General features: G+C 39.1%; 1 protein-coding gene and 1 long non-coding RNA gene across 2 annotated transcripts in view; one reads left to right on the top strand and one right to left on the bottom strand.

The window, feature by feature from the left end:
• Nucleotides 1-5,628, top strand: LOC117547575. Its single transcript, XR_004569207.1, has 2 exons — nt 1-45; nt 4,653-5,628. It is a non-coding gene; the product is annotated as an uncharacterized LOC117547575 (long non-coding RNA).
• Nucleotides 5,629-7,506: 1,878 nt separating this feature from the next.
• cnn1b (calponin 1, basic, smooth muscle, b) overlaps nt 7,507-22,061 on the bottom strand; it is a 16,185-nt gene continuing 1,630 nt past the window's right edge. The window contains exons 2-7 of the mRNA XM_034218395.1: nt 12,547-12,668; nt 10,978-11,044; nt 9,985-10,122; nt 9,382-9,498; nt 8,593-8,739; nt 7,507-8,375 (exon numbers count right to left, since the gene is read on the bottom strand). Coding sequence (XP_034074286.1) covers nt 8,133-8,375; nt 8,593-8,739; nt 9,382-9,498; nt 9,985-10,122; nt 10,978-11,044; nt 12,547-12,668 — 834 coding nt within the window. The 3' untranslated portion in view covers nt 7,507-8,132. The remainder of the gene's footprint in view (nt 8,376-8,592; nt 8,740-9,381; nt 9,499-9,984; nt 10,123-10,977; nt 11,045-12,546; nt 12,669-22,061) is intronic.

The raw sequence follows: 22,061 nt of genomic DNA, 5'->3' as shown, positions 1-22,061 counted from the left end.
TATCCTGCAGCGTTTGCTTGGAGGAGTTCCAGACTCCTATCACCTGTATCCTTTAACAAACAACACACTTTAAAATAATGCGTTACTATTTGTTTTGACTCATGGTGCGTTCATGTGCTCCTTTGAATTGTTGGGAAATGTTACAACTTTGGGAAATCATTCATTCATGTGCAATATTATTATTATTATTAATAATATGCTATGATAACGTGAAATTACGTTTCTGCCACTACGTTTTTTTTGCTCTACTAAATACTGTTAATATTTCCTTTAATGATGTGACCGCCTATGTGTCCTGCCAACCCAGTCTCACGGCATTTCGTGTTCACCAACACGATTTTTAATCTATTGATTCGTGTTCACCAACACGATTTGCCCCTTTTTTTTCGTGTTGCACAGCACGATTTTAAAAGCAATGTATTTCTACTGCCTGCAGCACGTCTTTTTCTCCGGTCGGGTCGAGGAAGACCGGAAGCTGTGTGGTTCATAAAAACATGTTCTTACTCAATATCAAGCCACAGTTATTGCTTTTATTTGAAATCGTATAATTTCGGACTTTTTTTGTCGTCTGTGAGGAAAATAAATGGCTCAGAGCCTCAGGATTCTGAAATCTGTATTTTTTAAATCTTATTTTCCTTCTAATTTGTTATTCTTTTCAAAATAACACACTGTTATTTACTCACCAATAACACACAATTATCCTTGCTTTTATTTATTGGTTTAATTCCATAATCTCTGGCTTTTTTGGCGTCCGTCAGGAACTGAATTTCAAAATAAAAATAACCGGAAACAGACGTAGGCATTTCGAGCGATTACCCAAGATCCTCAGCTATGGTTTTAAGCTCGCTTATTGGATGGTTTAGCCGCAATGCATGCTGGGATTTGGTGTTTATATGATATGAAATCCGGAAAACATTTTAAAATAATACTTAATTTCCGAGCGCTCTTGCTTTTCTCTTTGAAAGTCATCACATAACGGCATTGTAATACACGGTTCGGCTGCATTGTATATTACCGATCTGCCGTAGTTCTTTATTTATAGAGCCCTGATGAGAAGACCTTTGGAAAAACTGAGAAAATGCCGCCGAAACTGAATACTTGACGTGGATCATAAATATATTCAACAATTAAACAACATCTTCAATTTCTCTTCACACAATACGTCTCCGTGCAGTATCAACACTAATTCGGCTGACTTTTACATTTGATCTAATTCACAGATTATATTCACACCATAACGGTGCACAGCTGATATAAAAGGACTTGTAGTTTTTAAAGATATTACTGATTTTCTTTGAATGTAAGAATGTAAATACTGAGTCTGAAATAGTATAGCAATATGCTGTAAAATTATGTGAAAGCATGCATAAAACTACACATCTTCAGATGTTGTACGAAAACATAAGTGTCCTACATTTATAATACAAAGTTATTATGGCTGTGTGTACCTTGTGTGCACCGCCTAGTGGTTAAAGCACGTTATTGAATTATTGTGTTTTATTTGATTAAAAAAATATTAAGAGTACATACTTTCATAGGAGGAAAGTATAAATATAGAATATAAAAAATCAAGAAGATACTCTAAGTGATCTCTACAATAAAACAGTTTAGTGCAGAATGTACAAAGATATTAATAGGAGGAGGTGCAAAACAGAAAAACGAATTAACCTTTATTTAAACATTAAATAATACTTTAGATTAAGGTCTTCTTTTAAATAAGAAAAAAACGTTGGGGGTATCTATCTACAGATAAATATTAAGCCTGACAAAGTACTTAACGTCTAATATATTGCTTTCCTGCAATGTTAACTATGTTGAAGCACTTATTTTAACTGATATTATACATATGGATTATACTCTTATGTAGATAGAATAAGAAATGTGCAGAATATGACAGTTTAATGGTGGAGGGACACACATATTGATAGATGTCTTGTAATAAACTGTTGATTGCATAACTACACCGTAGTTGTGTATATGATATGTCAATAAACCTTTGAAAATCTTGAAAGGGATGTGCAAAATAGCCATAATATACAGTCTTTAATTAACTATTAGTAGAGAATAACGAGTAATTAATATACTTTATTACTCGTTTCCATTCATGTCAATTGCAGATACATGTTTAGTCTTCTCAAGCACCAACTATCAAATATCTCTCCTGATTGTTGGCACTTGACAATCACCCTACCTGAATTTTACTCAGGTGTAACTAAAGTCTGATTTAAGGGTTGTTTATATTTCACATCATTAATCAGAATCTGCAAAGTAACTCAAATAAATGCAGTGGAGTAAAAATACCAGGTTAACCTCTGAATTGTAGTGGAGTAGAATTACAAAGTATCAATGAGCTGTCATGTGGGTATTAATGCTGTGCATTATGGACACAAGCGATTTTCACCCATTTATTAATTATATGTTTTACATTTGATAACACCAATGTGTTTAATACTGACAACTTCTAATTGTGGGAAAAACGAAAACGTTCAGTAGAGACGTCCCATAGAACATTTTGCGAAACACAATAGCCAGCATGTGTAGTTCTGGGGGGGCGTTCGATTCCAGTTTTGGATAGTCTGGCGTGGTTTCGTTCCATTTCACACAGCTGTTTGACGCTCTGCGTAACCTTACGGGGACTGTAGTCCTAAACGATAGCTGGGGATTATGGGTAGTGTAGTGTCTTCGGCCATCCTAAACTCAGAAATGTTGACAATCACAATGATGCTCGAAATGTCCCTTATAGGCCTACGTCTGTTTCCGGTTATTTTTATTTTGAAATTCAGTTCCTGACGGACGCCAAAAAAGCCCGATATTATGGAATTAAACCAATAAATAAAAGCAAGGATAATTGTGTGTTATTGGTGAGTAAATAACAGTGTGTTATTTTGAAAAGAATAACGAATTAGAAGGAAAAAAATATTTAAAAATACAGATTTCCGTATCCTGAGGCTCTGAGCCCCATTTATTTTCCTCACAGACGGCAACAAAAGTCCGAAATTATACGATTTAAAATAAAAGCAATAACTGTGGCTTGATATTGAGTAAGAACATGTTTTTATGAACCACACAGCTTCCGGTCTCCCACGACCCGACCGGAGAAAAAGACGTGCTGCAGGCAGTAGAAATACATTGCTTTTAAAATCGTGTTGGTGAACACGAATCAATAGATTAAAAATCGTGTTGGTGAACACGAAATGCCGTGAGACTGGGTTGGTCCTGCAGATATTTAAGTGCTCATTTGACTGGCTATGGCGCGTTTCCACTGCAGTGGGTAGCTCGCTTGCGTGCCGAGCCGTGCGGGGCCCGTTTTTGGTTGCGTTTCCACTTGACCTAGTACCGGCTAGCAGGTCCTAATTCACAGTTTTTCTGGCCCCATAAAATCGTGGTTCTAGGGCCAGGAACAACCAGGCTGAGTCGGGCTGAGTATGCTAAACTAGAGAGAGAATCGCTGGCAAGGGGGCTACAACTACAACAAGATGAACATATTTGACCGTGATTTAATTGTAATACACGTTTCAAAATGATGCCGAAGTAACAACATACTGATACCGGTTAGTAAAAACCATGAATTAATGCTTTGACAAGTCTGCAGACAGACGGCAGGCGAAAAACCTTTTAAAATACGTGTTTTCTAAATGTAGCTTGGCTAAGCTAACGTTATATATGCTCCGACCGTCCACACTCACAACAACGGCCTATACAGACATAAACAAACCAGCGACTGTATTCTCCATGACACAGGCAGTCTGTGGTTTGTACTTGTTTAACTTTTGTCTAGTTTCTGAACAGATATGAGGAGCTGTGAGCTCTGAGTGCTAAGAGCTAACGGCTGATGTTGTTTTTCTGGGGCTCTCATTGAAGATGACGTCACGGCTCCGCCTACACTGCGTTACTATAGTAACTGCCCCAGTTCCTAAACTGTAATGGAAGCGCAGCATTAAAGTGAGCCGGGCCTAATAAGGCCTAACCAAACCGAGCGAGGCCGAGCTAGGCCTGCAGTGGAAACGTGCCATTAGTGTACAGTTTTACTATCATGCTGCTGTGTTTATTGTATTGTTGTAACTGGCACAACAATTTCCTTCGGGATGAATACAGTGTTATCTTATCTTAGCTGCTTAAACAAAACAAAAACTAATAACCAACTAAATAAATGAAATGTTTGTTGTTTTGTTTGTTCAAATTGGGGGCAGGAATGTCTGGGTGTAAAATTCAACACATTGGACATTGCGTTTATGTTGCTGTAACCACAAGGCTCTTCACTAATAACTACGTTTTTTAAATAATACAAGTCACTCTACGTAGATAGCAACTAACAGATACAACCTTCACCATATTACAAATTACATGTGAGAAATTAATTGATGTGTAATACGTGATTTAATTAAAGTTTATTAACATCAATCCATCTAGGGTGGGATTCGTAAAACTATAACCGCCTCAACGTAATATCACGGTAAAGATATTTGTATTATTGTGAGTAACTTTTGCCGACTTTCCAAATCGTTGTTCTTCTGTCTCAATTGGGCGTTCACATGAGGTGTCTTTGTTTTAACAATATCGTAAAGTTTGTGAAATGAGACAATAAAGAAAGTCAGGTTTAAGGCAGAGAAACACATTTTTGAAATACTTTATCCTTAACGTTTACTCTTCAGATCTTTCCGAAGCAGTGGACGTTTACAGTGATTGGATCGACGCTTGTGAAGCAGCCAATCAATAGTCACGATTTCCTTTTCACCCCACCTTCTCTTTTACATTCCACCCCTGTGATTGGTCCGTTAATTAGCTTAGCACGATGTAGCAAAATCAAACAATTGAAGCGTTATTTTATTTTGCTTTGTTTGGCCAATTTTGCTACAGTGTGGCTGAGCATCACACGTCCCTCTGGCTGGGACAGAGGGACGCCATTTTGTGTTTTAGTTTTCATACGTCAATGATTAGATTAGGAAGAAATATGTTTTTTTAACTATTAGATCGTGATTTTTCCCTTTTTCTGGACTCAAAATGTATGTTTTAAATGTAAATGACTGAAATTCCCTCCAGCGTAAAACATTCCACGTCTTTATTTTTATTATTTTAGTTGTTGTAATAAGTATGTTTATGAAACAGAATTGTGTTTTTTTTGTTTTCAACCCCGTTAAATGCCAAATCTTTACCAAGCATTTGTGTTTTTATCTGTTTATAAGTACATAAATCACAATTATGTACTTTGTATTACACTACCTCCTGTGTATTTTTAGGTAATGACTGAGAAAATGTAATCAAAACTGTTTTCAAGTGTTTTTTATTGCACAAATGTCATGTTTAGTGAAACGCGTACAAGTCGAAAAATCAAGAAGTTAGAAAAAGTGTAACATTTAAACAACGTTGAAACAAAGTCATCACATTAAGGTGAAATGTTACTAGAAAGTTACTTAGCATTTTGGACAGAACTAAAAATGACATTCAAGGGAACAAAGGGAATGTTTGATAAATAAAAAATACAGTAAGTGTACATGTGCGTTTCCTCCACTAGAGGGCACACTTTGATGCTGAATTCAAGAGCTCTAATCTACATTTTCTGACACTATTTCAAAGCCAATAAATGTAAATATTTCACATTAAACTGCTTTATGTTGTAACTCTAGATCACAAGTGCCTCAGCCTTATCAGTCACTTTGTAAATGCACTTTTCTTTTACTTCTAATGTGTTGAAAATGAACAAACCGCTAGTGTCAAACTTTTCGATTACATTACATTCATGACATTCGGTGGGTTAACAGTTTTTATATTGGGCATGATTCCCTTAGCAATTAAAGATACTTTACTTGAGTACAAGTAGCAATACCCTAATGGAAAAATACCACATTATAAGACCTGCCTTTAAGATGTTGCTCAGGAAAAAGTAGGTATAAATACTGCCCAAGAAAAATTGCCATAGTGAGTTTAATACGACAATATTGTTACCTATACTTACAACTTATTTAATTACGTCAATTGTAAAGTCTCATTTTGTAAAGTAACTATAACTAACTTAGGTATTGGAGTCAAAAATACAACTTGGCATGATAAGATTAAAGTCAGTGGAATCGCAAATGCTAAATTATTGTACATTTCATTCTGATTGGCATTAAAACAAGTCTTAAATCTAACTTTTCTTAAACCGTAAGAACCCTGAATATATGTGGCTATCTATATGGCAGTGTAGTAGAAGTATAAAAGGTAAAGTACCTCAAATGTAAGTACAATATCTGATCAAATGTACTTGTTTAATTTAATGTGAAGCTGGGTAAAGTGCACAAGGAGCAACAGCACTAAAGTTGACGGAGGCAAATTCAGTAAAAGATGGAGGAAACAAAAGGACAAAATCTACTAGTAGTGACTAACCCAACTTCAAACTATATTTCACAACACCTACTTTTGCTCGTTCACTTTATAAAAGCATTGTCCCCTTATCAAACTGCACACAAAGCCATGGAAATTATCCCTGTTTAAAAAAAAAAGGCGTGATCTGGCAGGCCTGTGAACATGACAGAAAAACAAAAAGAAGCTACGAGTCCTCCAGGTCAATCTGCGGACCCCGAAAACGTGTAAAAAAAATCCCAGCGGAGCTCCAATGTCGACGAGGACTCGGTTCCAACGGGGTCAAAGTTCAATAGCACCAACTCGGTCGCTTGTTTCCTGTTCAAGGAGCTTTGAATTCTCAACACTTGATTGGGAAACGTAGGGAAAGGTAGTTTGTAAATGTTGAATAGAGCGATGCAGGGATGAGGAATTTTGTAGGCCGAACAGGAAGTTAGCATAGCAAAGGGCTACCTCGATGAAAAGCCAATGGGATTTTCCTATTGGATTTGGCAGGAAATAAGATCTGTAGCCAACAATCGTTTATGTTGTTCAGCAGGATAACCTCCACATATTAAGACAACACTTTAGGATTTTTGAAGTAAAAAGCTAACGTTAGGCTATAAAGGAACTACAGCACGGTCAGATGACTTCACGTCCCACCGCTAAGCTAAAGGCAGCTAATGTTGGGCTATAAAGGAACTACAGCAAGGTCACATGACTTCACGTCACCACCGCTAAGCTAAAGGTGGCTAATGTTGGGCTATAAAGGAACTACAGCACAGTCACATGACTTCACATCACCACCGCTAAGCTAAAGGTGGCTAATGTTGGACTATAAAGGAACTACAGCAAGGTCAGATGACTTCACGTCCCACCGCTAAGCTAAAGGCAGCTAATGTTGGGCTATAAAGGAACTACAGCAAGGTCACATGACTTCACGTCACCACCGCTAAGCTAAAGGTGGCTAATGTTGGGCTATAAAGGAACTACAGCACAGTCACATGACTTCACATCACCACCGCTAAGCTAAAGGTGGCTAATGTTGGACTATAAAGGAACTACAGCACAGTCACATGACTTCACATCACCACCGCTAAGCTAAAGGCGGCTAATGTTGGGCTATAAAGGAACTACAGCAAGGTCACATGACTTCACTTCACCACCGCTAAGCTAAAGGCGGCTAATGTTGGGCTATAAAGGAACTACAGCACAGTCACATGACTTCACGTTACCACCGCTAAGCTAAAGGCGGCTAATGTTGGGCTATAAAGGAACTACAGCACGGTCACATGACTTCACGTCGCCACCGCTAAGCTAAAGGCGGCTAACGTTGGACCCGATGACGTTTATTTGTCTCATTTAGTCACAAATTTAACTGTATTTAAAACACTTTGTGACATTCACCAGTGGGGTGTTTACTGACATGTTTGATGTCGTCGAACAAAATGTGAAAGTGCTGAAATGCTAACTCACATCCGGGTTTTAGGACTCATTCCTGCACCACTCTTACAAAGCAAGTAAAAAAGCAAAAAATATAAATAGCACAAATCTGAGTGTGGCTTGTTTTTTTGTTTTGGGGTAATACAAATCCTCATAGATACGGATATCTTTGACGTAAGGGTCAGTGCAAACGCTATTTTTTCTTTAACTCAGGAAAGACAAATTCATAAAGCTTTAGGGGGACAAGGTTCAACGTCAATCAGTGTTAAATAACAGTCAGTTTGCTTCGACACAGAGACAAAAGAGTCGTGTTTTATGGTCGTCTGACGGTAAGCGTAGGGAGGGAGTAGGTTTTTAGGGTGTGTTTTCTTTTAGTCGTCGTACTGGTAGCCGTCAAACTCGTCCCCCCCGTTGTTGTTGTTGTGGGCCTCGGTGGGGTTGGTGCAGTACTTGTTGTCGTAGACTTGGCGCGGCAGACCGTAGGACGTCATGCCCTGCTGCGACGCCACCTTGTTGGTGCCCATCTGCAGCGAGATGGTGGAGCTGTCACAGGACTCCAGATCCAGCTTCTTGTCAAAGATGTGCCTCCGTGTGCCCGGAGCCGTCATACCAGCCTGGAGGAGAGAAAGAGAAAGATGGAGGATTGTTTGGTAAGACAGGCGATGTAAACGTGATTTGAGAAATTATTAATTGTGATATAATCATGATTTTAATCTTAATCAAAATAATGGTGATTATCATTTTGGCCTTGGTTGTGCAGGATAATGTGTATTCAGAGAATCGAAAGAACAAAAATCGATCTAACATAAAAACATCAGTCCCCATCCTCACCTGGCTGGCCCCCTTGTTGGTGCCCATCTGCAGGCTGATTGTTGATTGGTCGAGAGGACTTTCCATCGCCATCTTGGAGTCGTACAGATGGCGCCGTGTGCCGTAAGACGTCATGCCTTTCTGACTGGCCAGCTTGTTGGTGCCCATCTGAGAAACAGCAAGATAAAGTACATGAAATGTTGGTATGAAGACATTGTTATATTCATATTGGATTAACCTTCAAATTTGTTTTCTCAATTTATTGTTTGATGTTTGGTTGTCGACACAATCATCCAGAGTCCAAAGGAACACTTTTACATTGCTTTGTGTTGGGAAAATACTGAATGTTCTCTTCCAATATGAGAGTAACATGATAACAAAGGTATCCCAACTGTAGCTGTGAACATGACAGGATGTGTGATTACCTAGAAGAGCATCAGGACTGTTTGAGGCATATGATAGCTATGTGATTCACATGATGATTCAGCCTCTATGGAGAGAGACATATGACAAGCATGCTCATTTCTGACGTGGAGCTAATCTGAAGTAAACATTGAATACTGCTTTCTATTCCTCCATCTTGTCACTGTGTAACTCCCTCTCTTGGATATCAGCATGTGAAGGACACTGCTCAGGAACTAGGTGATGCTCTGTATGTGATGACTTCCATTCTGGAGAGGATCACAGATACATGGATCCTGAGATTGAAGCTCAAGCCGGGGACGAGAGATATCTTTCTAACACTTTGTCCTCCCAATATGCTAATACTGCAGTAGGCTACATGACTGAATGTTCTCTCTTGTCTCTGACCTGCAGGCCGATGACGTTGCGTCCCTCCTTCAGTATCTCCGGAGCGAAGCGGCGCAGGTGCTTCTCTGCGTACTTCACTCCTAAATCATATTTAGAGTGGAAGCCTTTGGACTTGGCCTGAGAGACACAGAGAGGGAAACGATGGAAACAGAGCATTTTATATTTTGGTTTTATTATTCTACTGACAGCGCTTGTAGTACTATGCAATACAAAGGTATAAGATGCTAACTCTGTCTGGTCTTTATAATAACTTTTATAAACCTTCAAATTATAATAAAAAAAAAAAAACATTGTATTTTTTTAAACAAATTAAATCGTACAAAAGCTTTAGAAATACTTTTATATATTTGTTAAAAATGCAGCTTATTTAAGAGATTACATTTGATATACTTTATTGATATATTAAATACTTTTGCTACAGCAGCATGTGTACAAAGCAAATACAAAATACAGGTGTTTGTGTGTGTGTGTGTATGTCGGTGTGTGTGTGTATGTGTGTGTGTGTGTGTGTGTGTGTGTGTGTGTGTGTGTGTGTGTGTGTGTGTGTGTGTGTGTGTGTGTGTGTGTGTGTGTGTGTGTGTGTGTGTGTGTGTGTGTCCTCACCATGCCTGTCAGAGCCAGCAGAGTGCTCTGGACCTGAGTGTAGTTGGTGTTCTCGAACAGATCGTTGGCTTCAAAGATGTCGTCCGGCCTCAGGCCGTATTCTGTGATCGCACGCACAAAGTTCCCGATGTTTTCCAGCTGAGGAGAAAGAGGACAATGGAAGCGTCTATTCTGCGATCTCGAGTAGTTTGTTCCACTCCTTCTTTTTACACTCTTTTCTGCTGGGAGAAATTCATTTTGTATTTGATCAAGATGAAGCTAACAATAAGAGCCGTTTAGACAGCTAGCCTGTATGACGATGTCTTTGGCCTTGTAGGTACAACTAAAAATAAGTTACAGAACTGGAAAGGGCAGAATATTTAGAGTGAAAATAATTCAAATTTGAAGAAGAAATCTACAAAAATCACCTGGAAAAAAACCATAAATGTCATAAATTTGTGAGATAAATAAAATAATTGTAAATTCATGACGTTTCTTTCCGGATGTTACCACCGTTCTTGCTCTGTAAAAAAAAAAAGCCTGATATATCATGTCACAATCTTATGATAAATAATAACAACACAATGTAAAAAATATATTAGGACCATTATAGGTACAATCTAAAATAAGTTACCGCACCTGGGAAGGGGGAAATATTTACAAACAAAACAAAAAAATCACGAATGCAGGTGAAAAGAAATATATATTATATGAGATGATACAGTAATCAAGATACAAAAAATAGCAAACATGGGTGTTTTAGGGAAGGACACTTCAATTACCTTCAATTAAGCTCTAAAGGAGCACGGTTTACTTTTCTTCATTAAAAGCCATACAGAGATTTAAAGGAAGCCAGATTTAAAGCTACTTTATGGAACGCCAATAAACTCTGTGTTGTCAACGTCAACACGGCAGACTAAATAAAGTTCCACATGCTCTGGAAAACAGCCCTGACTTTTTGACACTCGCCGGACAAATAAGGAATCTTTTCTCTCCTCAGAGCTCAAACATTACCTGGTGCCAGTTCTGTGTGGATTGGCTGATCTTTCTCACAGAGCCAGGCTGGAGGACATTGATGAGTCTACAGAGAAAGAGACACAACATCAGAAAGACGTTCATGTTGTGTTCAGCAGGATATCTCCACATATAACACATTTGTAAGTGTACATCTTGAGGAGTAAAAAGCTAACGTTGGGCTATAAAGGAACTACAGCATGGTCACATGACTTCACGTCACCACCGCTAAGCTAAAGGCGGCTAACGTTAGGCTATAAAGGAACTACAGCATGGTCACATGACTTCACGTCACCACCGCTAAGCTAAAGGCGGCTAACGTTGGGCTATAAAGGAACTACAGCATGGTCACATGACTTCACGTCACCACCGCTAAGCTACAGGCGACTAATGTTGGGCTATAAAGGAACTACAGCACGGTCACATGACTTCACGTCACCACCGCTAAGCTACAGGCGACTAACGTTGGGCTATAAAGGAACTACAGCATGGTCACATGACTTCACGTCACCACCGCTAAGCTACAGGCGACTAACGTTGGGCTATAAAGGAACTACAGCACGGTCACATGACTTCACGTCACCACCGCTAAGCTAAAGGCGGCTAACGTTGGGCTATAAAGGAACTACAGCACGGTCACATGACTTCACGTCACCACTGCTAAGCTACAGGCGGCTAATGTTGGGTGTGATGACGTGCTTTATTTAGCGACTTGTCAGCAACTGAAGTTTTTACGACGCATAGAAGCTTCAGATATTCAACAGTCGGGTATTTATTTACTGACGTATTTAATGACGTAGAACAAAATGTTCAGAAACATTATAAATAATTGTGCAGGCCCATAAAGAAGTATACGTTAAAGGTCCCCTATTATACTATTTTTCATCAATATATTATAGGTCTCAGATATACACAGAGCCTGTCTCTGATTGGCTGAAACACCAAACAGATCATTGCAGCATTACCCATAATCCCCTCTGTTTCAGCCCTGTTTCAAAAGTGCTGATTCTCTGTCTGTTACTTTAGATGAAAATAAGGAGCCCCTCCCCACGCCCCTCTGAGAGACATTTGGTTACAAAGAAGAGACATGAAGAAGAGGGGACACATGTTGATGTAGAAGAGACATGAAGAAGAGGGGACACATGTTGATGTAGAAGAGACATGAAGAAGAGGGGACACATGTTGATGTAGAAGAGACATGAAGAAGAGGGGACACATGTTGATGTGGAAGAGACATGGAGGAGAGGAGACACATGTTGATGTAGAAGAGACATGAAGAAGAGGGGACACATGTTGATGTAGAGGAGACATGAAGAAGAGGGGACACATGTTGATGTAGAAGAGACATGAAGAAGAGGGGACACATGTTGATGTAGAAGAGACATGAAGAAGAGGGGACACATGTTGATGTAGAAGAGACATGAAGAAGAGGGGACACATGTTGATGTAGAAGAGACATGAAGAAGAGGGGACACATGTTGATGTAGAAGAGACGTGAAAAATGTGGATTTTGCATAATAGGTGACCTTTAATGATGAATAAGATGTTTCTGTGTTATTTCCCACTCACTCGCACAGCAGGACTCCGTTCTTCAGACTCTCCATGAAGTTCTCCCCGACTTGTTTCCCCGTCACGTCCTGGATCCACAGCCTCAGATCCTCCTCCTTCTGAGGGTCGTACTTCCCCGCCAGCTGAGAGTTCATAGGGAGGTCAGAGGTCAAACATCAGATCAGAGGACTACTGTTTCATTTCCACTCTTGTAACAAAACAACAGCTGACGTCAGCCCTCAAACTCTCCATGACCATGGTATCACTTTATTTGTATCTGTGTGTAATTCCTGTATCATTTCTAGGGTTGCACAATTACAGGAATTTTCAAAGATGGAAACTTTCCATGGGAATAAACTGGGAATTTTCTAAATTGAAGGTTGGCTCTTCATAGGGAACTTAAATATAGTTGAGGAAAGTATATTTTAGCATCTTGACTAAAACAAACAGATGCCATTCAAGTACACTTGAATATCCATGCCCATGCACATAGCACACTGCTTACTGCATGGCTATTGAGACCACACCCCCTACAGGCACTGTGCATTCCTCCATCACATGCACACATGATTTCTAGAAGACTGGATCACACTTTTGAGCCCAAAGCACAAATGAAGCCACACATTTGAGCCTGTGGACACAAAGTGAAGTAAGTTTTGATGATATTATGGGGTAATATATTTATTTAATGTTTAAATTGCAAATATCACATTAATCTAATACAGTGTTTTTCAAACTTTTTCATACCGAGGACAACTTAACCAATAAAAAAAACACTCACGGACCACCTAACTCCCCAAATATCCAAAAACACATCGTTTTTCTAGAACAGATTACAAATCGCCTGAAAATGGTACAAACAAGTGGCAACATGTGTGATGAAGGTGTTGCGCTGGGAAACTTAAGCTCGCTCCATTGCGGAGAGAGTGCGGAAAACTTAAATGTATTTATTTATTTCAAATTAACTTCCCATGGAAATGTACCAGGACTTTTCCGCCCCTTAGCAACCCTACTCATTTCCAAACATTTCCAAGGAGATAGTGAATCAACACAGCAGCAGGGAAATAAGCTGGAAATAAAACACACTTGATAAGAAAATAAAACCCACTGAGTAAAGATGAATAAGAAAGACTCTACAGTGTAATATGTGTTTCTATGCCATGCCAGCTTTTCAGTTACTCAGAATAACCCTTTTCACACATTGTTTCTCACAAGGGATTATAACACTTAATACATCTTAAAGCAGTACAAAATTATTTGAGGTAAGGCCAGAAACAATAAGAATGCATCGTCTCTCCCTGGCTCCGTAAAATGTATTATTTTGTTGCGGACAGCTAACCAATCAGAGCAGACTGGGCTCTGGTTTCAGACAGAGGGTGACAAGAGGTGCTGCAGCACAGGCAGAGACACAGGTAGAGACACTCAGGGTTTCCCACACATAGACTATACTTGGGCGGGCCGCCCAGGTATATTAACGGCCGCCCAAGTATATTTCGCGACCCATTTAGTTATTTTTTTTTTTTTTATAAATTTTTTTTTTAATATATATTTTTTTTATTCGTCCATGACCACGACGCCATCTGCGATCGATTAACTTGTAGACAATGATCCCTCGCTCCCTTGCTCTGATCTCGCCTCCTTCTGGCCTGTTAAGTGGCCTGCCTCACACAGGGTGACTGGCTGTCCACATGATGTGGCCTGCCGACATGGCCACTGTCATACAGATCATAAATCAAAGCCCTTGATTGGTCTCTGTGTGTCATTCAAGCTCGGGATAACCTCAGCTCAGGTGAGGTAAAGGACTCTCTGAGTGTTTAGATAGTTAACTTAGTCTAAGTTCTCAGTGGGTCTCAAACGGTGTGGTCACCATTTATGTAAACACATATTTCCATTTGAGAGGGTAGTGATTGGTCTAATGGATAGTGAGGTGGGCTGAAGATCGGAAGGCTGTGAGTTCAAATCCCGCCAGGAACACCACCACTAGTGTGCCCTTGAGTAAGGCACTTAGCCCTTAGTTACTCCAGGGAGAATGTCCCTGTAATCGGTCATTATAAGTCGCTTTGGATAAAAGCGTCAGCTAAATGAAATGTAATGTGATTAGTAAAATATGCATGAATAAATAAATAAAAAGTTAACTAGGTGAAAAAAGGTAAGATACACTTTTAAAACTTGTTGAGAGAAAACTAGTCTTTGCTGCTGCCTCAAAGAGGAGCAGGGGGAGAGGAGGGAGACAGGAGAGGCTGATTCAGGAGCACAGACACACTCACAACTATAAACGAACCAAAACTAAATTAATAAACAAGTTTCAGTGTTTTTTTCATATTGGAAATGGTATGTTGTTGGTTATGGCCTTGATTTTATGATTATTGAAATGTATACAGTTCTGTTAAATATAGGTGTTTCCATAGATCTAGTCTCTTTATTTTCCCCTCAAAATGCACCAGATTGATGCATTTAACTCCAAAATAAAAAATAAAATCTTACCGGGGGGGCATGCCCCTGGACCCCCCTAGAGGATTTGAGGTCGACCCCCACTAAAAATCACATGGATAGGTTCCTAAATACATTAATAAATACATTTATTTTTTAAAATAGTAACCCATTTCCATATGTTCATGTGTGGGTAGTAGATTTAAACTATAGGGCTATCATTATGGACCCTGCCTGTACCTGTTCGCTCTGCCATCGCGTGAAGGGTCTGCTAACAAGCGACCAACAGAAAGGTTAATGTTGTTGCACGTCACCTCAACCCCCCCCCCCCGCTACCACCACCCCCCAAAGTATATTTCAGATCTGTGGGAAACACTGGCAGTTAATGGACCAGCACCAGAGGCATTCCCATACACACAGGCGTTGGAGCTGTTCTTCATGAAATCCCAGAAGGATGAAGTGCTCTGACAAACAGTGCCATCTTTGCGCAAAATGATTATACCGGAATGAAAAGTCAATAAATAATGTTGTTAAAACTTTTTTTTTTTTTCGCGCACCCCCCTCTTGCCACCACCCGCCCAAGTATATTTCATATCTGTGGGAAACACTGGACACTACATACTGATATACACCTGAACATCAGCAGGAGAGGACTCTTTAAAGTAGAGACACTACATACTGATATACACCTGAACATCAGCAGGAGAGGACTCTTTAAAGTAGAGACACTACATACTGATATACACCTGAACATCAGCAGGAGAGGACTCTTTAAAGTAGAGACAACTACATACTGATATACACCTGAACATCAGCAGGAGAGGACTCTTTAAAGTAGAGACACTACATACTGATATACACCTGAACATCAGCAGGAGAGAACTCTTTAAAGTAGAGACACTACATACTGATATACACCTGAATATCAGCAGGAGAGGACTCTTTAAAGTAGAGACACTACATACACCTGAACATCAGCAGGAGAGGACTCTTTAAAGTAGAGACACTACATACTGATATACACCTGAATATCAGCAGGAGAGGACTCTTTAAAGTAGAGACACATACTGATATACACCTGAACATCAGCAGGAGAGGACTCTTTAAAGTAGAGATACTACATACTGATATACACCTGAATATCAGCAGGAGAGTACTCTTTAAAGTAGAGACACTACATACTGATATACACCTGAACATCAGCAGGAGAGGACTCTTTAAAGTAGAGACACTACATACTGATATACACCTGAACATCAGCAGGAGAGGACTCTTTAAAGTAGAAACACTACATACTGATATACACCTGAACATCAGCAGGAGAGAACTCTTTAAAGTAGAGATACTACATACTGACATACACCTGAACATCAGCAGGAGAGAACTCTTTAAAGTAGAGACACTACATACTGATATACACCTGAACATCATCAGGATAGAACTCTTTAAAGTAGAGACACTACATACTGATATATACCTGAACATCATCAGGGGAGGACTCTTTAAAGTAGAGACACTACATACTGATATACACCTGAACATCAGCAGGAGAGGACTCTTTAAAGTAGAGACACTACATACTGATATACACCTGAACATCAGCAGGAGAGGACTCTTTAAAGTAGAGACACTACATACTGATATACACCTGAACATCAGCAGGAGAGGACTCTTTAAAGTAGAGACACTACATACTGATATACACCTGAACATCAGCAGAAGAGGACTCTTTAAAGTAGAGACACTACATACTGATATACACCTGAACATTAGCAGAATATGACCCCTTTAATAACTAAAAATAAACTGTTCTACCCATTGTTTTCTTAGGAGGGATGGGGGTTTAAACTTTAAAGTCTCACTGTAGTAAAAATACTTTGAGGTAAGGTTTATAAAAATAACTGGAAGAAAGAATGAATAATGCCTGAGGACATTCCTGCCTCTTCTCTCCATGTATTTCCTTATTGGCACAAACACGTTGCCCCTAATACTTTAAATTCTGGTATGGGGTTTAATGCTGCTCCCCCTATACACACACCCCTCTCGCTTCCTGAATGTTCTGCAGATTCGTCTCCACAGTCTGGCAGCAGCAGCCAACACAAACACACAGTATTTCAAAGCAGCTTCCAGGCCATCACACCAAACTTGGGAGAAACAGCTTCCCAAAAACACTCCCTCCTCTCTTTTCCTCCCCTGTCTCCCCCTCTCTCCGATTGGCCCGGATCATATTTCTGTGTCCCAGAATATGCCCTTTTACAGCGAGCTGACTGTTCAGGTAAATCCCGTCTGCTAAAGAGAGGACGGGATGATGCAGTTGTGTTGTTCTTCTTATCGTAGAGATTAAACAGGCAGTCACAACAGCTGTTAGTCACTCATTAGGATATACAAAGATCAATGTGAGGGTTGTGTGAGGATTTAAGAGGCAGGAAAAACTAAAAAAGGATCTGCAAAATAAAAGTTTGTGTATCTTTGTAAAATATTGGATAATTCAAGTGTCAGTTATTAACATCAAAGCATGGAGGGGTTCAGAAAGGGAATGTTTGGAAGAACTGTTAAACAAGTACAGACAACTGATTTAATCGTATTGTTAAATACAATCATTATCTTTTCTTTCTAAACCTGTTAAGTAAACTAGTGTAAAGTTCAAAATGATAGAGAACCATCTAATAGAGGTAAGTACAAGTACCTCAAAACTGTACTTGAATACATATCATTTGTATTTGTTTAATAAGTCTTGCATAAACTCTAACTGAACTGAAATACCCACTTCAGTTTTCAAATTACATGTTGCCAATGTTAGATCATATTTATATTACCCGACTTGTTTTCCCCAAAGGACTAACAATAAGTCAAGTCAACCATGTGGGAAACAAAACAGTGCAGGTATCATGCAAGAATACCAACTTCATAAAATAGGATGAAATAGATGATTTTTAGTTTAGATGTCTGAAATAAGGTCTGACATTTTCACGTTTTCTTTTACGACATAAAATACCTCAGTAACTACCCCACTGGTGAATAGATGAAGCTTCTACGTGTCTACATGAGACGACTAAATGTCATCAAGCTGAACATTAGCCGCCTTTAGCTTAGCGGTGGTGACGTGAAGTCATGTGACCGTGCTGTAGTTCCTTTATAGTCCAACATTAGCCGCCTGTAGCTTAGCGGTGGTAACGTGAAGTCATGTGACCGTGCTGTAGTTCCTTTATAGCCCAACATTAGCCACCTTTAGCTTAGCGGTGGTGACGTGAAGTCATGTGACCGTGCTGTAGTTCCTTTATAGCTCAACATTAGCCACCTTTAGCTTAGCGGTGGAGACGTGAAGTCATGTGACCGTGATGTAGTTCCTTTATAGCCCAACATTAGCCACCTTTAGCTTAGCGGTGGTGACGTGAAGTCATGTGACCGTGCTGTAGTTCCTTTATAGCCCAACATTAGCCTCCTTTAGCTTAGCGGTGGTGACGTGAAGTCATGTGACCGTGCTGTAGTTCCTTTATAGCCCAACATTAGCTTTTTACTTCTGGAGATTGCATTTACGTTTCAAAAGTTATAAAGTGATGTTAATATATGGAGATTATCCTGCTGAACAAAACATTTAAGTATCATAAACATTAACAATAAAAAAACCTAATGGCTTTTAGTCGAGTGAGTCTTTGTGATGCTAACTTCCAGCTCGTTCTACAACAACACATCGTCCCTGCACCGCTCTATGACCTCGAACAGACCATTAGTATTAATTAGTGCTGTCAATATGTCAAAAATATTTAATGGGATTAATCAATACAATTCTGTGATTAATCACAAGCTTAAAAGAAACATATTTACTTGTAGTTGTGTTTTTTTGCGGGTGGCAAAACAAATGCAGGTATGGAAGAATGAAATGCTAAAAGCAGTTAGAGATCAAGATATTCATTATTTTATTTGTTACTTTTCACTTGTGTTTTTCTGAGGTCTCAGGGAGTGCTTAGTATTGCCCAAAACATCGATAATAAATTATATAAAAATAATCTCTGGTAGTGCAGTTTTAGAATGTACAATTGGCCCAGTCTCCTCTGATGTTACACTGCAACCTGCCTGGTTTTATGTATTAATATAAAATACATCAACGTGTCTGTTTGTGGGTGATGGTGGAAATCCCTCCACACACAAACAGAGAAATAGTTCCCCTGAGTTAAGGTCTCCTGCTGAGCCTGTATCTGCTCCTGTGTTCTGTCACCACGGTGTTTTGTCGTTCGTGTAAACTGTTTAGAGTCGGGACACTTTCTCCACTTCCCAGTCAGAGCGGTCTCTCCTTACAAGGCGTTTAGATTTCTCTGATGTACCCGACAGTGTTTCTTCTCTCTGAAGTCACGACGCAGGAACTCAACATCCCTGCATGACCCCTGAAGCCCCACATCAAAAATAAATGTGGATAAAATGAATATGTTTCTTTCATTACTGCACATGTTTTTATTCTAATAACCCACCTGCTTCCACTCCTACGGCTATTTATTTAATCTTTTACTTTATTATTTGCCCCTTCTGTTTGTTTGATCACCATGTAAACCGGCCTTGGGTCCCTTGAAAAGGCGCTATACAAATGTTATTATTCTAATTCTATTTCTACGATTTCAACCATATTCAATGTAAATACTGCTATAATTTCAAATATTTTTTTATATGTTATTATAGTCCTCTATCTGTGTTTTTAATTTTGGTTTAATTTGTATGTATGTTATGTACGCACCACGTCAAATTCCTCGTATGTGTTAATCTACCTCATAATAAACCTGTTTCTGATATATTGTGTCTTATTTCTGTCTTACAGTACGTTTACTGAGTGAGTCGTTGATATTTGTCCTATTTTATCGCATTTTTCTTTTGCCTATTTACCTTTTTGTACTCCATAGTATAATGGACGTTCACACAATCCACATTAACCACTCATTATGCAGGGTATCTTAATTCTGAAAAATAAACCTGTTGTGATTGGTCAACTGATTACATGTCCCGCCCCTTAGCCTATCACGTACAATGTGTTGGAGCGATAGCCAATAGAAGCGCGGTTGTCACTATTATCAGGAACTTCAGGATTTAAGCCTTTGCAGACGATTTACAAAAACCCATATAACAAACTACAGGAAAGGGAAAACCCCAAAAAGCATAATAGGGCCTCTTTAAAGCTGAAATAAAAACATTTAGCTTCGTTATAACAGAAGGATAGCAAACAGAGACATAACCTTACTCATATATTAATATAAACAGAAAAATAGTATACATTTAAATTATATTTAACAACTTTGTAATCAGTCATGCCCACATCAACATGTTATCTCCATTACAATATGTGCTTAAGTGGATCTTACACACGTTATTTTAAGTGTATTCTTCACTTCACTGCACGAGCTAATATGGTTTAGCCTCTGACTTAAATGTTATCTTATTATTTGTTTGTCTTGTGCCAACAGGTCGAAGCACTTTGAGCTGCATCCTGTGTATAATAAGTGCTATACAAATAAAGCTTACTTATACTAGTGTGTTAATGGGAAAGGTGCGAACATGGCAGCAAAACAAAAGGTCCAAAAGTCGACCCTGTAATTGTGACTAAGAGCCCGCTGAGAACGCAGTGATGAAAGAATGCTGGTTCCTATGAAGGCGGATTAAAGCTGTGATGAGAGATGGCTATTCAGGGAAGAGGTGACATCCCTGCTGGACTATAACTATGATGATGAGGATGATGGTGATGATGGTGGTGACCTTTCTCATGCTGTCAGCAGCTCTGACTCATGCCTCTGTTCCCAGGCGGCGGACAAAAACTGTATTCTGTTAATAATGAGCGTACCATCGCTTCCTGTCAGGATGGTGGCAGACTGAATGTTCGCAGGTGTGTGTGTGTGTGTGTGTGTGTGTGTGTGTGTGTGTGTGTGTGTGTTCACACTCTGCCGGGTACATCACAATGCAGTGGTGGAATGTTTAGGCACATTTACTAAGTATTTAAGGCCACATTTGAGGTGTTTCTTCATTAACTGGTTATTTATTAGTTCATTTCTAAAAGGGGATTATTTGACTCCAACATATTATTTTATCTTTTCCTATTCAACATAGAAAATCTGAGCAATTAAACTACTAACAAAGTGTTGAGTGGTCAACCTTGACTCCTGACAATGTTCAAATAACAGGGAAGAGACGATATAGGTTTTTATAGCGGCGTGCGTAACAAAAAAAACACAAAGTACAATATGTTAATCGTGGAAATCTTCACATAGGTGACTTGAAACAGCTTATAGATTATTGTAGAGAAGTGCAGATGTAAGAAAGAACAGACTCATGGTGTGGCTATTTCAAATAACCTATGATAACTTTATTTAGGGTTGTTTGAGGGTGGACTCAGGTGTTCGCGATCTAACAGGTGAGCGCTTTGTTTTCTACTACGTTTCTAAAAATATTAGTCACATGATTTAATAAAAATACTTATATCTTAACAAACTGTAAGACAAAGGGATTCCAGTGTGTTTTAAGCTGCTTTAGATGATTATCGGGATAATGTCGCACTTATTTTGACTAGGATAACCGTGACATGCCTACTCCGAATGCGGCTAACATTCTATAAATACAAAAGAATAACCTAATGCTAGAATAAACAATTATATAACCCCGACGAGTGCATATTGTTAAAATGATGTATTTACTTTTACATTAGTGACATTTTGAATGCAAGCCAAGTAGTATAATACTTAAGTAAAGGGAAATCTAAGTGCTTCTTCACTTCTGACCCTGTGTCGCTCACTCACGCAGTTAGTAAGTTATTAAGCTAACATAATGTCCCTTTAATTTGACAAATGAAGCTTTAATATAATCTCTTAAAATCTGTAATATCTTCATATGCATCTTGACTCTTAACATCAACCAGATCCTTGTCAGAAACGTCCAAAACGCTCACATTTCATGTTTCAGTCAGTCTGATTTCTTACTACCAAGTAAAAATATAACAGTTTTGCAATACCTGTCATACCACCACCCACTCCACTCTCGCTGCTCCTTCACAAGCACTCAAATTATTTGGCCACTAAAACCTACTTTCCCCTCCAAAACAATCACTTCCCTCACCGTGTGATCTATCACCATAA

This window comes from Gymnodraco acuticeps, unplaced genomic scaffold (assembly GCF_902827175.1).
Source record: "Gymnodraco acuticeps unplaced genomic scaffold, fGymAcu1.1, whole genome shotgun sequence".
NCBI lineage: Eukaryota > Metazoa > Chordata > Actinopteri > Perciformes > Bathydraconidae > Gymnodraco > Gymnodraco acuticeps.
This window is presented reverse-complemented; position numbering and strand designations above follow the sequence as displayed.